General features: G+C 38.0%; 1 protein-coding gene across 1 annotated transcript in view; it reads left to right on the plus strand.

The window, feature by feature from the left end:
• CERS6 (ceramide synthase 6) overlaps positions 1-16,097 on the plus strand; it is a 75,778-nt gene that overhangs the window by 38,673 nt on the left and 21,008 nt on the right. Inside the window, exons 4-5 of the mRNA XM_072419089.1 lie at positions 3,068-3,174; positions 5,692-5,711. Coding sequence (XP_072275190.1) covers positions 3,068-3,174; positions 5,692-5,711 — 127 coding nt within the window. The remainder of the gene's footprint in view (positions 1-3,067; positions 3,175-5,691; positions 5,712-16,097) is intronic.

Genomic DNA, 16,097 nt, shown 5'->3' on the forward strand with positions numbered 1-16,097 from the left:
TAACAAAGTAAAGGTAAACCGGAGGGCATTCCATTGATATCTGACTCTGCTAATGAAGTATGCCCTGAGTTTAGAGTTTTTAGGAAAAAAAAGATTCATTGCATAAGGCCCAACTCAACTGTCCGTTAAGTTAATTTTCTTTCCAATATGGCCACAGCCTGGGTAGAAAAATCTTTCCTCTGACAGCAGCTTCATTGTGGGTCTCTTGCTGTCTGTGAGGAAGCAGTGATGGCTATGTCTCTGCAGTCAGCAAAGTGTTATACTGCCCTCTGATTACAGAGCGCTGGCTCCAAATCAGTAAGAGGGGTATCGGATCTCTGCAATGAGATGACTGCTAGAAATTTTCATTGAGATGAGAAAAATTCTACTTTTTTGCCAATTTCATGCAGATTGCAGTGACTTGAAACTGCAAAGGAGCATAAAATCAATAATAAATATTATACTGATAACTTAAATAAACATGAGAGGGGAGCAATTAATTATTTCTGGAAGATCTTGATTTGCATAAATGTCAAAATCTCTGCATCTCATTGACCAGTACTTAAAACTGTTTCTTCTCAGACAGCAAGGGTCACAATTTTCAACTGCTAGTAGGAGACCAGCTTTTTACTCAGACTTTGGTTGCTTTAGAAAGAACTGTAATACATTAGAGACCTTTTTGATGAACTTGAAATATATTTAGTTGATTTGAACTGAGCGTTTAAAATAATACTGCAGAATGCACAGGAACTCAATCTCACTTGATTGCATAGAATGTTCTAAAGGGTTTCTTAGCTCCAGACAATCCAACACAAAACTAACAGTTATAAATAATCTGAATATTAGATAAAACATTTTCTTTCAACTGGCCTTCATTGCTGATATTCTGTTACCTGTCTTCTCAGCTCTTCACAACCACAAAAGCAAAGATGCTAACTGTCAATAGCTTAGAAAAAATGCAAATATTCTGCATATCCAAATAAGATAAAATAAAAAAAACTTTCATGCAATAATTAATTGGCAGAAGACTTAAACATTTGAAGGGAAATCAACATATGCAGTAATAATGTAACCTATATGGCCTCACATCAATTGGGCATTTGTTTTCATTAAATATAATTGATATTTAGTAATACTAATATTTATTTTAAAATTGTTACCACTCGGTTAGCTTAGTCCATACACTGGGTTTATTTCAGTGTGTTTGGATCTTTCTCAGAGCACAACTCCAAAAAAAGTGTTGACGACTTGTTTGTTGGCTCTGTATGACTGTCTGCTGGAAACTAACCTTATTAACACAAATTATATTTTGGATTTGTAGAATTTTGTAGGCCTTATGAAACCTCAAAATTCAAGCTCCATTACCTGCAACTCCCTTGGTGGACCCGTGTCCTGTTGGTCTTGAGACACATTTCCATATTGCCCATTTGTGAAATCTTACTCGATTGTCAGCAATCCAAAATACACAGGGCTGGAGAGGATACACTTTCATCAGTGAAATTGGGTGATCTAGCACACCTGAAATGGATCTGGTCCAGGATTAAACATTTGCTAACAAGTAACTTTAAACCCCCCTAGCAGTAATCCCGAGTGCGACACTCGAAGTCGCTTAAAACATAAAACACTTACCTTGTTCCATTGTCGTCCCTCGGCGTCCTGCCGGTCCCTGCAGCTCCTCTGGACATGTGTTCTTTCTTCGATCTTCTCCCCACGTGTGCAGAGAAGATCTCAGGGAAATTAAATAAAATTTGTATTGGATTCAATACAAAGCAGCTGTATTAATAAAATATATATATATAGATATATATATATATATATATATTTATTTTTTACAGATTTGTTTTTTTTATTTTTAAGTTTTTTAATAAATGTAATAAATTTAATACATTTTGGACATATTTCAGTGAGTTATGCCTATGAATTATAGCCTACAATGTAAAATGAAGTTCCATGCAAAAAAATGTAACACTTTTTACATGGAAATACGGACAGAATTAGAATGCTAGGGGGGTTAAAAAATCCATTCAAGGTTTGCTGGATCACCTAGCTTTACTGATGAAAGTGTATCCCCTCCAGTTTTGATGAGATTTAATAAACCAGGATCATTGAGTGGTAAAAGTAAAGTACATATGTGCCCCAAAACACCAGTTCTAGGGTTGTTAGTACCATTATACCAGATATCTATTATGTGGTTATCAACCTTCTTATCATTAAATTATTCACTTTTCATGATTCCTGTGGTTTCAACACACTTGCTTTTATGGCCAAAATGGTAATATGACTTACCCCTTCATAAAACATAAACCCCAGTGTTCATATGGGTGACTCTTTTGAGCAACTAAATAGTAGAGCATTAATGCTAAACCTGCATTTTATGTTTTGAATATGGTGTCAGTAGTATGGAAATTGTATGGGTAACTTAGAGCACTTATGTTGTCTTCCAGTGCCTGTGGTAGTCAAGTTAAAGCAGCCTTTCTTAGCCTGTTTAACATGAGGGAACCCCTTTTACAATAACTCTATTATTACTCTATAATAATCTATAGCTCACAGTACATTTGTGAGATGGTCATTGGGAAGAATGCCTCTTACATTGCTCCAATTAGATATGCAAAATTTTTGTGGTATCAGTTAAACTGATCTGAGAGGCACAAATTGCCCAAGGAACTCCTAGCAAGATCTGATGGAACCCTGGTTGAGAAACACTAAAGTTAAAGGGTGCACAACTTGAAGTCATACAGTAAAAAGTTTAAGTACCTTTGCCACAGGTGAGACCAAGTATGGTGGTTTATTTTTCCTAATATTGTAGCTTTATTTATGAATGGAACAGTTCAGAAAACCGCTCCTAAGATCTTCCTTGGGGGGTGGGGGTAATCTAGGGGTTATTATTTAAAATTAGCCAAAATATACATAATCATTCAAAAAACGTGAAAGTGAAAAGTAATATCGATATTTACATGTTCTCCTGTTATGTTTGTCATTTTAATGTCATTGAGATCTATTTTTTTGTGGACAAACCTGCTCTTTTTTATATTAATAGTTTAATTTGTGCTTGTACATCCTAATAAATGTGTGTAATATTCTTTCACAGGTGGAAATTTACATTTAACCTTTATATCTTTACATATGGGATCAGATATCTGAAAAAGGTAGGTACATTAAATAATTCATACCAATGCATCCATCTTTTTGTTAATAGCTAATATTAGCAATTTATCTATAAAACTGCAAATATACAGTATAAACTGGACTGTATATATTTTAGGGATTTTTCTTGCCATTTATTGAAGTTGAACTTAATGGACATGTTATTTTCGATCTACCCTTGTATGTGACTTTGTAATTTCTGAATCTGTGACATTGTACCAATGAATCAAAATCTATTGTTTTCAGTTCCTTGTGAATGTTCCTGTGGAGCGCATGGTACAAATGTAATGTTTGTCTTTTGATTCAATTTTTTATGGTGTTTTTCATTGTACTGATTTTTGATTGAATATGTCAGGGTATTTTCTACTAAATCCTTTTAGAAAGTTATATTTATTTTTTATTTATAAATGTTTTACCCAAGATTCATCCAATGTTTTTTTCTAATGTATACATTTTTCACTTTGGATTAAATAAAAAAAATCTGTATCATGAGTAAAATTAATTTACATGTTCCACTAGAATTTAATATGAAAAATGTTTACATTTTAGGTTGAAGTTTGGGTTAATCTTGGAAAAAAACATTTTCAGTTAGACCCCTTAGTGCAGGGGTCGGGAACCTTTTTGGCCGAGAGAGCCATAAACACCACATATTTTAAAATGTAATTCTGTGAGAGCCATACGATATGTTTAAAACTAAATACAAGTAAATGTGTGCATTTTATGTAAGACCAACACTTTTAAAGTACAATAAGTCTCTTAATTCTTTTTAAAAACGTTGTTATGCTGTTGCTAACCAATGATTAATAAAGTACTTCTTACCATTAATGCGACTTCTGGTGCTGCATGGTTTTGCTGATGGCTTTGTAGTCTGGTTGATACGTGGTGAGGTTAAGTTTCATGCAGGCGTTGAGACTTCCATCCATTAAACGTGATCGTAGGTTGGTCGTAACGTTCTTTAGATGTGAGAAAGACTGTTCACATGCATACGTAGAGCCAAACATTGTCAGTACAGCAATAATCACACGCTGCAGTGTGGGTATGTTACGGGAAGTGCGTTCCAAGTTTTCACAATCAGCTGGTCCGCAGGTTGAAGTTTTTTCTTTTCTCCCCACTTGTGTTTGCTTGCCAACTGTTTGCTGTCATGCAAGTCTTTCCAAATCTTCATTCAGTGACTTGAACTTATTCACCCACATGTCTGAGGCCTTCAGGTCAGCAGCTTGTAGCTCAAAATCTCTGACGGAGACACCGGGGATGTACCTCAGGTCGGTGCTGTCCACTGCACACTCATGTGGATGGTTGATGAACTTAAAAAGACGAGTGCACTCACGAAATTCTCCAAAGCGTGCTTTGAATGACTGCAGGAGATTAGATGTGAAGCCCGCTAGCTGCTGAATATCAAGATGTTGAGCAGGGTCACTTGCTGTGCATGCATCCTTAAACTCTCCTAGTTTTTCAAAGTGTAGTAAATGACCTGTTTCAATGTCGGTGATGAAGAGTTCTAGCTTGTTTTCAAATGCAAACACTGCTTGTTGAAGGGATAAGACTGTATTTCCAACGCCTTGCATTTTCACATTGAGCTGGTTCAGATGTTCAGTCATGTCCACGAGATAGTAGAACTTCAGGAGCCACACAGTGTTAGCTAACTCAGAATGTGCGACGTTTTTCATTTCAAGAAAAGTCCAGATTTCGCTCAGACAAGCCGCGAAACAGCTGAGCACTTTCCCTCTTGACAACCAAGGCACATTGCTGTGCAGAAGCAGACCAGGATAATAATTCCTAACTTCATCCAGCAGTGTTTTAAACTGGCAATCATTTAAAGCTCGGGCAACAATAAAGTTGACCACCTGAATGACCAGGACATCACCTCACCAAGCTGCTCGCCACACATCTGAGCACAAAGCGCCTCCTGATGTAGGATGCAGTGAAAACTTAGGATGGGTCTCTTTTCATGTTCACGAAGAAGCGCTACGAATCCTCTGTTTTTCCCCACCATGCACGGAGGACCATCAGTACACACCGAAATAAGTTTATCGATCGGTAGATATTGTTCTTTAGCCAGCTCAGTGAAAGACTTGAATAAATCCTCCCCTCTTGTTGTCCCTTTCATAGACAAAACAGCAAGACTTTCCTCACGTAGTGTTGCACCGACAGCATACCTTGCAATCATGCTTAACTGGGATAAATGGCTTAGGTCTGTTGACTCATCCAAAGCGAGAGAAAAGAATGGTGCTGCATTTATGTCCTTCACTGGTGTTGCCTCAATTTGATTTACCATCATGATGGTACGATCGTGAACAGTTCTTGCCGACAGAGGCATGTCTTTTATTCGTTTGATTATCTTGTCTTTATCCGAAAAGTCGTCAAAAAGTTCATTGGCAACATCAAGCATGAATGTTTTGGCATACTCCCCATCTGTGAATGGCTTTCCGTTTCTCACAATTGCTAAAGCACCAGCACAGCTAGCCGAATTCCAGTCAACTTGTTGGGTCCAAACACAGAGTTGCTGCTGACTAGTTTGCACTCTGCGCAGTAGCTACTGACATGCTTTTTTCCTGCTGTCCCCCACAGGATATTTCGATGCAAATGTAGTATGGCGTGTGTCGAAGTGCCGTTTTATATTTGACTTTGAATTTTATCATTGCATATTAGACACACTGCAGAACCTGCTCTCTCCACAAAGGCAAATTCCTCTGTCCATTCCTGCTGAAAAGTACGATACTCCTCATCTTTTTTTCTTTTAGCTATCTTCTTCAATAAAAGGGTTTCTGCAATTAGCTAGCTGACCGAGGTGAGGAGGATACCACCCCAGGTAGTGGTCCGTGGGGCAGGGCAGAGGTAATGAAGGCAGGGTAGCCAATTGCTGGTGTAGCTGGTGGGATGGACCCTTACAGGCTGTCAGGGCAGGTTAGGCCCAAGCCGGGGCCTCGATTTTCGGCCACTGATGGAAAGTGGCACCGTGCCTGAAATATGCCTCGTACCTCGTTGGGGCCACAAATGGGCCTCCAGCCCAAGATGAGGACTCACCCAGCAGAGCAGGGGCAGCAGAAGCAGGATACAAAGCACTGCGCCGGGATCGCATTCGCGTGGGCCGCTGACGGGAGCTAGGCGGAAGCCGGGGCCTTGATTTGCGGCTGCCTGTGAAGGACGATGTGGCTTCAGGCCGGTTCGGCCGCGGATGGTGCGGGGCAAGGTAGGGTGGGTCCCAAGGATGCTGTATGCGATGCGCTCGGCAGATAGAAGACTTGTTCTAAGGCTTAAAGATTTGGCAGTGAGCCAGATGCAGCCATCAAAAGAGCCACATCTGGCTCTCGAGCCATAGGTTCCTGACCCTGTTTTGATGGACTTAAATTAGGTTTTGCATGCCTATGCAAGTCAAATGCAGGTCAGAAAGTCAACTATAAGTTACGCCCATTAATGAATTCCTTATGATCTGAGATGATACCTGAGATGATGACTGACACAAAAATCTCAAAATATGTTGACACCGGCCTTTTGAATAGCAAAGGAGGGGATCGCCAGTCCCTTTCTGCAAAATGGACCTGATGCCAAAATGGTCTGATGCCATTTTTTTTTTAAATTCCATTTTAACCACGCACAATATGAAAACTGGAATCTTTCCAAACTCTTACTCTTCAAATAAACTAAAAATGTGGTAAATGATAAGGGGGGATCTGTTTTATTCTGCAAAGGTTAACCATGGTGGATGACTACACATTTTGATGCACATAATCTGCCTAGCTGTCAACAAGGTTTATGTGGTTTTTATTTGTCTTTGGTCTGCTTTCTCTTTTTGTCAGCAAGGTTACAGTGTTAACAGTAGGACAGCTCCTGCCAATCCTAATAAACCTGCCAATATGAGCACACCCAGCGTGTACCCTAATAACTGGTCATGAAGTCAATGGGCCTGATTTTTTAAAGTTCTTCCAAGACTGGAGAAAATAGACTTTCATGGGAGAAGCTGGGTGACCAAGCAAACTTAGAATGCATTTTCTTTGGATTTTTTGTCTGCACATGTGTACACACATTAGATTGTAGTCGTTAGAAACGATCTTTCACAATCATTTTCAATTACAAAAGACCGAAAGATAACACTGGGGAACAATTTTTAGATAGGTATGCTGATTCTGAGAGTGAAGTTAGTTTTCTTCTATCACGTCAGTTTTTTTTCTCTCTACCGCATATATTATTGAGATTACTGTAGTGTGGATTTGTATAGGCTATTAATTTACACGCAAGACAATGTGGTCAGAGGTTGTGCGCTGCTCTACGTAGTGAGTAAACAAAATGTATTTTTCTACATACGCACGTATTTCTATTCTCTCAGATCATGTCTGGCTCTGCTGTTTCTCGTCCTAAATGCCTAAACAACCCCGATTCATTTTGTTATATCTGTGGCAGTTTCACCATTTCCAGTCCAAGGGGCGAACATCAGCACATTTGTAAAGCAAGCCTATTTGGCATATTTAAAAGTTAAACTTGGTGATCAAGATAAGTCTTGGGCCCCTCATAAGGTGTGCAAACAGTGTGTCAAGGGTTTACAGATGTGGACAAAGAGAACACGTGATAAGATGCCATTTGGTATACGTATGGTTTGGCAAGTGCCAGGAGATCATTTCAGTGATTTTTGCCATAACATACCTGCTTTATTGGAGGAATTGAGAATTCCAATCTATGCCTCAACTGAATGGCGACTATTCATTGATAGCTCAAAGCGGATCTTAATGTGTCCTCTTTCACAATGGCAATATATTTGAGTCAGTCCCAATTGGCCATTCAGTTTCTCTTTGGGAAGAATATGCAGACATAAAGAGAGTCATTGAGTTGTTGCAATATCACCAACACAATTGGGTCTTCTATGTTGATCTTTAAATGGTATGCTTCCTTCTTGGTCAACAACGTGGATACACCAAGTATCCCTGTTATCTGTGCATGTGGGACAGCAGAGCTCGTGAGAGGCAATAGGTGGAAAGGAATTGGCCTCCAAGATCTGCCCTAAAACCAGGTGATCCAAAAATTCTACATGAGCCACTTGTTGATAGAAAGAATATTATATTCCCTGCCTCTGCACATGAAACTGGGTCTGATGAAGCAGTTTGTTAAAGCTTTGCCAACTGAAGGAGACTTTCAAGTACCACATTTTGGCATTTCCTAGCCTGTCATTTGAAATGGTCCGGTGTGTTTGATGGTCGGCAGATTCAGCAGCTCATCAAAGATGAACTTTTCATCAGGACAAGATGTCAAAAAGAATGCTTGGAATTCTTGGAAACACATGAGCAAATAATTATACAGAAATTGTCCAGAAACTCTTGTAGAGCTACAGAATGCTTGGTTAGAATATGAGCATGAAGGTGCATTTTCTGCAAAGCCCTCTTTCTAACTTCCTGGAAAACCTTGGTGCATTCAGTGATGAGCAAGGTGAACGATTCCAACAAGATTTGAAGGTCATGGAAGGACGGTATCAGGATAGATGGAATGTACATATGATGGCTGACTGTTGTTGGAGCATCCGGCGGGATTGTCCTATCACTGAACACTCCAGGAAAAGCTATAAGCGTAAAATTTTACCTTAACCGCTTACCCGATTAAATTTCAAATGTTTTACTGTAAAAAAAGTCATAGAGTAACTAATTCCTTTTTATGAACTAAATAAACAGTACATTCAAGTTATTTCATTATTTTTTCATTGTTTGTAAAATTTGTATGTTTTTTGACAAAAATGGGGGGTACCCTGTATCGTAAAAACTGGAGGTGAAAGCAAAGAAACTGGGGTCATTTCTGGATTCACCACTAAAAAATTAGTAAAAAAAAACAAATGTAAGATCTAACTCAACAAAAAATGCCTTCCCCAGTGTAATTCAACATGTTCTGTACATAAAGCACTGTTCTATTCTATGAAGAGGGGGCAGAACGAGCAAGGTTCTATTGCGGTTGTTTGTTTGCCATCGCTCGTGGATATGCAAGGATGGATCCTTGAATGATGTCAGATGACCACTGTATTAACACCAGATTCCCCTCCAAGACGAGCCCTGAGGCTTTTATCGGATGAGAATCATCTGTTGTGAGTACGTAGCCTTGATCATTGTCCTGATCCATTCCTAGTTTGCCAGATCACTCTCTTTGCCAGGTTCATCTCTGATAGTCTTCTCCAATACAATAGTTACCATTTATATAGACCTGTTGATGGTGGCTCTGTATACCATATTCTCAGTTACCCCCTTCACAGGTGGCTTTGTCTCAGGACTGTAATCACGGTAACACATTACAGTATAAACTGAAAACACACTTACTACTTTAAAGTGTACTGCTTTGCACTTTGCGTAGTAAATTGCCCATGTCTTCTTGATACCTTTCAAGTACACTTTGAATAATTCTAGTCAATGCCATTTGATTCTGCTACATTTGCCCAACAGCAACCTTCTCCTAAACAAGTAAAGCACTTTGTGAATTGTTTATATATACCCTGGAATCTATGTGTTTATTACTTAGTTGTTGGATTTTTCCTGCTGTATATTTTTATTTTTTTAGAGTTAGACGTTGGAATTACAGTGCTGTAAAGAAAGAATTCAAATGGTTATTTATGCATTTTATACGTCTTTCTTGATACAAAGTTGCCTAGCAACTGTTTCACTTCTTACATTTTGAAAGGTCTAAATACATATATAAAAAGATTCCATAAATTTATGATTTTAACATTTTTTTTACGTTAGTTGGACATCACAGCAATCTTACTGTTATCTATGCAGAGAGATTATATTCCTGAAATTTTTATCTAAAGTATTTTGTTCTTCTTTAGGGATTTATTTATTTATAACCAGATTACCTAGATTTGATATTTCAGGTAAACGATGAAATGTTAACTCGCTTGATGGTTTCCTTTATTTGCAAGTGATTCTGCTGCAACATTTGTAAATCTCAGGCCCCAGGATGAGTAAATCGTATGGACTGTCTAAGGCTAAAGTTAGATGCACAAAGCAACCCAGCATCTTGGTTCTTCCAGTTTGTGTGAATTTCATAGATCTCATGGCAAATAATTTTTTTTTACCTGCGGGCAATTTCCTATTCAAGTATTACTAAGATTTACACAGCTCTGCTCTACATAACAATGCTTTCTAGCAGGGAAAGGGACCTAAGCTTTTTCTTCGGTCAATGCCATTAAAAAAGAAGCAGCATACTCCTTCATTCACCATGTTTCCAGCAGTGCAGCACACTTCATTGGCTCCTCATCCCTCTCTAAGCTCTGCTGTACAGATTCTACAATAGCCTGCACAAAGAGAGTCTACAATATACATTATACAAACAAGCTGGTGCTAAGGCATTAGGTACCTAAACTGGCTGCATTTAAAAGAAAATACTCAAATATCAATGATCTATTGATGATTACAGAGCTATGTCAATGAAATGTGAACCTTTACACCTGTATGAAGTTTATATTTAAGGCAATGTAATCTCCTTTATAAGGAGTGAGGACTCCTGGGTGATGCCTTGTCCTGGCATGCAGGTCTATTGGGCATTAATAGAGTTTACAGGAGAACATTCCCTGTACAGACCACATGAGGGGTAAGCCCAGCGCATTTCGTAACTTAGGAGGCTAGTTCATATACCTTATCTAACATTATTTTGTTGAAACACTATATTGTGTCCTTTCTTGACCATTTTAACATGGGGGGGGGGGGGGGCCCTATGAAACTACTTTAATTTCTTAAGGAATCCCCGCACTAATTACTTAATCCACAACTCATAGTACATTAGTGTGGCCTTAGATTGCTGACCAATGGAAAGAATACCCCCATTACAGATAGCCAAAAAGTTAATTTGAGTCAGTTAAACTGACCTGAAATGCACAAGTTGCTTATTGATCAAGGAACCCCCTAGCAACCTTTGGAAGGACCCTAGGGTTCCCCAGATCTATTTTTGAGAAACACTGCTACAGACTATTAGAAAACAGGAGACTGAAGCTGAGATTTAATTGAAGTAAAAAGAAAATAGGCAAAAAAAGTACTTATGGATTTATTTATAATAGTTTACCCAACCTACCCAAGACCTACCCATTGCTTATCAGATTTAGGTTTTAAAGGGTGAAACATTGATAAATAGTCCCCTAGTCTTTTACTGCCTCCAGATGGCATTAACTGACACACAGTTCTCCTTTTCTTATGCTAAAAATTGATTTTTTTTTATCCCTTTACATTATTTATTTAAATATCAACCAAAATAACAAATACAGTTAAGTAGAACTTGTTATTTTAGAAACTTTTGATTCAGGGTTAATATAGAGACAACTACTGGCAAAGTATCCACTCTATGCTAACAAACTATTGTTCTTGTCAAAACAGTCTTATGAGCTAGTTTCAGCCAAAATCCCAGGAGAAAGATTTCATGCTTATTCAGCACTGCTTCTCTCTGCCTGTGTGGACATTGTGCTGTATCCAAATCATCAAGTAAATCAACCTCTGTGCATATTTTTAACACTTATATCCACCAAATAAAACTCTATGTCCCCATAATAAGACTGTCTACAAATTGTCTATGCAAAGTGCTCCGTGCAGATGAGCGGCCATTTGGTAAGAATATTCTTTGTGAAGTTTTGAATATATCTGATATACAGCTACAGAAACGATTATTCAAACTGTTTTGGGAGTTAAAGGATACAATTATGCAGACAATAAACTAAAGTGTAATATATCCAAAGCTGGAAAGTTGCTCTACCATATGTTCACATCTCATTTAATACCAATTTGTAGCTTCTTCAGTGTTTAACTTGATCTTGTCACAATATAGCATTAATTACCCATTCAGCTTCCATCCTCATTTCCAACTTTGCACCCCAAAACACATTGAGGCTGCTGTTAAACAGAAAAAAGAATATTGTACTATTTGCAGAACTTAAGGTGAATGTGTAAGATTTAGTAACTGGGAACAGCCATAAGATCACATTATATATACAGTAAATTCATATATGCCTTTGTATATTAAACTAAGTCCATAAATGTATATTAAACTCAGTCCATAAATGTGTACTTTGAGGAACTATTACTTTGCCCTGAATTGGTGGTGACAGTGTCTGCCCATAGTTCACCCTCCCAGACAATGTATACTTATTTACCCAGCTTTGTTCCCGTCACATTTCCCTGCACACTGAGACACTAGCTAATTGAATGCGGCAAGCAAATATGGAGGAGCATTTGTTTTCTTCACTGTGACAGGGCTCAGGTCTCAACAGCCAATCCCAAGGCTTGGCTACTGGGTTCTTCCCAGTAGGAGCTTTGGAAATGTACAATACATACAATACAATAGTCTCTGTTAATTTTTTAAAAAAGATCTAGTTAAATTTAAATATTAGTTTTCAGCAACATCCAAATGAAAATTTGGATTAGGAAAATATCTAGTAAAAATATAGTTTCTATTTTTAGTAACAATCTATTTCCTTTAGCTGATGAACATGAATTATAAAATGCTGTAAGTGTTCCAAGGTTACTTTAAACATTATACAAATTAAGGAGACAGTATGTCTGGTTACATACATGACAATACATTATAAATGTATTTATTACTAATTGCTGTTTTTTAGTTTTTTTTAATCAGTAGATGTATTCATACTTAGCTAAGCATCTACATATTTTAGCTTATACATATTTAAGCTACAGACAGATATACATTAAAAAAAAAATTTGACTTCAGAGAAAAACTTGGATCTACAAAAGATGTACAGATTCTCATATTCTGGAGCAGATATTTTCTTAACACCAGAAAAGTGGAGCTGTTTTCTGTGTAAATCATTTTTAGTCAAATTTTCAAATAATAAGAAAAAAAGAGATATCTTAAGGTGGAACTATAATTCCACCAACAAAAACCGATAGCAGTCAAAATTTTTATTACAGAAGAGACTGGCAATGCCCCTTCCGAAATGAAACTTACCTGTCTGTTCAAAATGTTTTGCCCAATGTACACTGAGCTGCGCACGCATGAATAAGAGTGATCAAAAGAATACAAGCTTCTTTAAAGATGATGATTTAACAGTAAAGAAAATGGATAAGTGTAAAAGATTAAAGGTGTAAAGATAAGTTTTTTTTTCATTTTTGTTTTGTTTTTTGCTAAAATAATATTTCCTGTATTTACTTCCAATGCAATCACCATGGTACTCTACAGAGCAGGTGAACCTAACATCCGGCTGATGATGAAGAGCCATGGCTGCTGAAATATGGTTTAAAGGAATGAATTATGCAGCCCTATCTCTTTTTTGTCTATCCACAATACCAAGGCTCGGCAGATCTACTTTAGTAGCTTATACTTGTATCACTTTGGGTACTGGCTATTCACTGCAGGGACCACAATTGAGCCCAAAGCATAATGTCACAGCTCACTATGGGTCTGAAATGGCTTCTACACTCCTTCACAGTTCACTTTAATAGGTAGGTGACAGGGGAATATGTAAAGCAAGAAATACTAATCATCTTCCTGACTATGCAGTTTGGCAGATTTGTAATTGAGTCACAAGACTGGATGAATATAATTACTGTTCCTTTGGTGCATAAAACATTTCATATATATGTATTTCAGTTAAATAATTAGCTGCTAACCAGGAGATTTGCTTTAATGAATGTAAAGCAGCAAAGCACTCACTGGCCTCCCTCTGTAAAATGGAAAGAGTTAATCTTCTTTACAGACTATAAATTTGCTTTGAATATTCAATATATAACATTTTCGTCTTCAGATAAATTGCCTTGTAATATATGAATCAGTGCAATTCTGGTTATTACATGTAATAAAGGCTTGTTCTGTACTGTATTACTGATTGCCTCTTCTATAATAACATTGAGATGTCTGAAATGATCCTAATTAGTATGTAACTGGAGTTTTAATCTCCCCTTTAAGTAACTGAGCATAATTGGCAGAGCAGTTTACATCACTCACTGCCATGTTCAAAGAAGAGTATGTTGTGCAGTAAATTAATTTCTGGGAATGGTAACTAGAGTTCTGCACTGGCATATTATTAATATGGATCAACTCTCTATCTGATATATTAATAAAAGGGGCTCATTCTGATATTGGTAAACTGAGGTAAAAAGTCGCTGTCTACCCGCATATATTGGATACATTCCTATGTTGGATACTTGTTTACACACAGAGCTAACTAGATAAAAACAATTATTTAAAGGTGATTGTCTCGTTGCAATAATACCAAAATGAACAAATATGTGGCATAAAATGGGGTTAGGGTATTGTGAGAGTTAGGCATTAGAAAGACACACAAAGGACAGTCCAGTAATCAGTACTAGCCAGTACAAGGTTTCATTTTCTCTAAGTAAGGAAAACAAAAGAAAACCAGCCATGGATGCTTCCTTGCATGAGTATATCCAACAAAAAAACAAAACCAGGTATTTTATATAATTATTTATAGGCATCTCTTTACCAAGAACCTCTTTCCTTTTAAATAAGAACTTTCTGCCAGAAAGAAACCCCCCTATCTTACATTGCAGATAAAATGACCTGGTTTTGAGTAGTGGCTGGGGAACCCGTCCCTAACCAGAGTCTCTTCTGATCTATTTTGTTTCCACAATATATTCGCATGGAGATCAGTGGGAATAATGCGTCTTACATTGCAGGCCATTGAGAATAATGTCACCCTCTTAGATCGCCAAAAATGTAATAGGTGTCACCTAAACTGGCCTGAGAGGAAAAAATTGCTCAAGGAACCCCTAGCAACGAACCTTAGGGTTCCACGGAACACTTGATGGGAAACCCTGTCCTAAACTATTTTCTGGATCATCTGTGACTGTTTTACAGTCCTCAACCTTTTGGAGTTCATGAACCACTAACCTCAGACTCCGGACCGTGCATGTGCGGGAAGCTGTGTGTCACTTAAAGGGGAAGAAACTTCCCTCCACAGTGACCTCATGATGCCAGAACCCGCCCACTCCTATCGCACAACCCACCCACAGCTTTTAGCCTGTGATACGTACGGGAGACATAGTCCATGGCTCTGGCCGGTGTGCCCCCCCCCATCAAAGTCCTTCTCCTGACCCCACTGGGTGGTGTAGCGGCTAGAGCTGCAGCCCACCTGTCAGATGGGCAGCGGACCGGAGGTTTGGGACCCCTGCCATAGACACTTGTTTTCATCGGTATTGAGGTGCATTTGAGTTGGGTGCATTTGAGCACTGCTAGCCAGCTGCCAAAGAATAAGTGTTTAATCATTACTATTACTCCACTAATTATTCAGTGCTGACAGTGCCCCCTTCGTAACTCTTCACTCTCCAGCTACTCCTTTCAGTTTACATAAACCTGTAAGCTTTGCAGAGGTGACCTACATATTTATGGAATGCAAGATTTTTGGAAATTGCGTTTCAACCTTCCCATAATCAATTACTAAAATTTGGTTAAACGAGAATTTTCTCCCATGCTAATATTGTAAAACTCTAAGTGACCTTAGACAGAATATCTGGCAATCTAATATCTGGCTCCCTTCACCCACTGTGAAACCTGTGCCTATGGGTACTTTTGCCCTTTCCTTGGGTGGGCACCTAAGTAAGGGTAAAATTGATGTAAAACAATGGGCCTAATTTATTAAAGCTCTCCAAAACTGGAAAAAAACAGACTGTTATTGTTTCAGTCCTGGACCAGATCCCTTACAGGTTTGATGGATCACATATGTTGTCATATGATAGTCTATCTTCTCCAGTCTTGGAGAGCTTTAATTAATCAGACTCATTATATTTCACTAAATAGGGGGTTCTCCATGAATTCAGTAGAGCATTGGGGAAACCCATGATAAAGTTATTGAAGGATGGAGGTACCTAGATCTTCTTACATTAATTGTAGGCAGGAGGGATCCACTATTGGGTGTCATTACAGTTGCTGCCCTTTTGTCTAGTCTACAAGGAAATCATTTTCTATATTTAATCCTATTTCTGAGAAATGCTGATGGCGTTTTACTGAATCAGAAAAGAAAGCAATATCCTTTTTCTCTTTGAAAATAA

The sequence above is a fragment of the Pyxicephalus adspersus genome, chromosome 7 (genome assembly GCF_032062135.1).
Source record: "Pyxicephalus adspersus chromosome 7, UCB_Pads_2.0, whole genome shotgun sequence".
In the NCBI taxonomy this organism is placed as follows: Eukaryota; Metazoa; Chordata; class Amphibia; order Anura; family Pyxicephalidae; genus Pyxicephalus; species Pyxicephalus adspersus.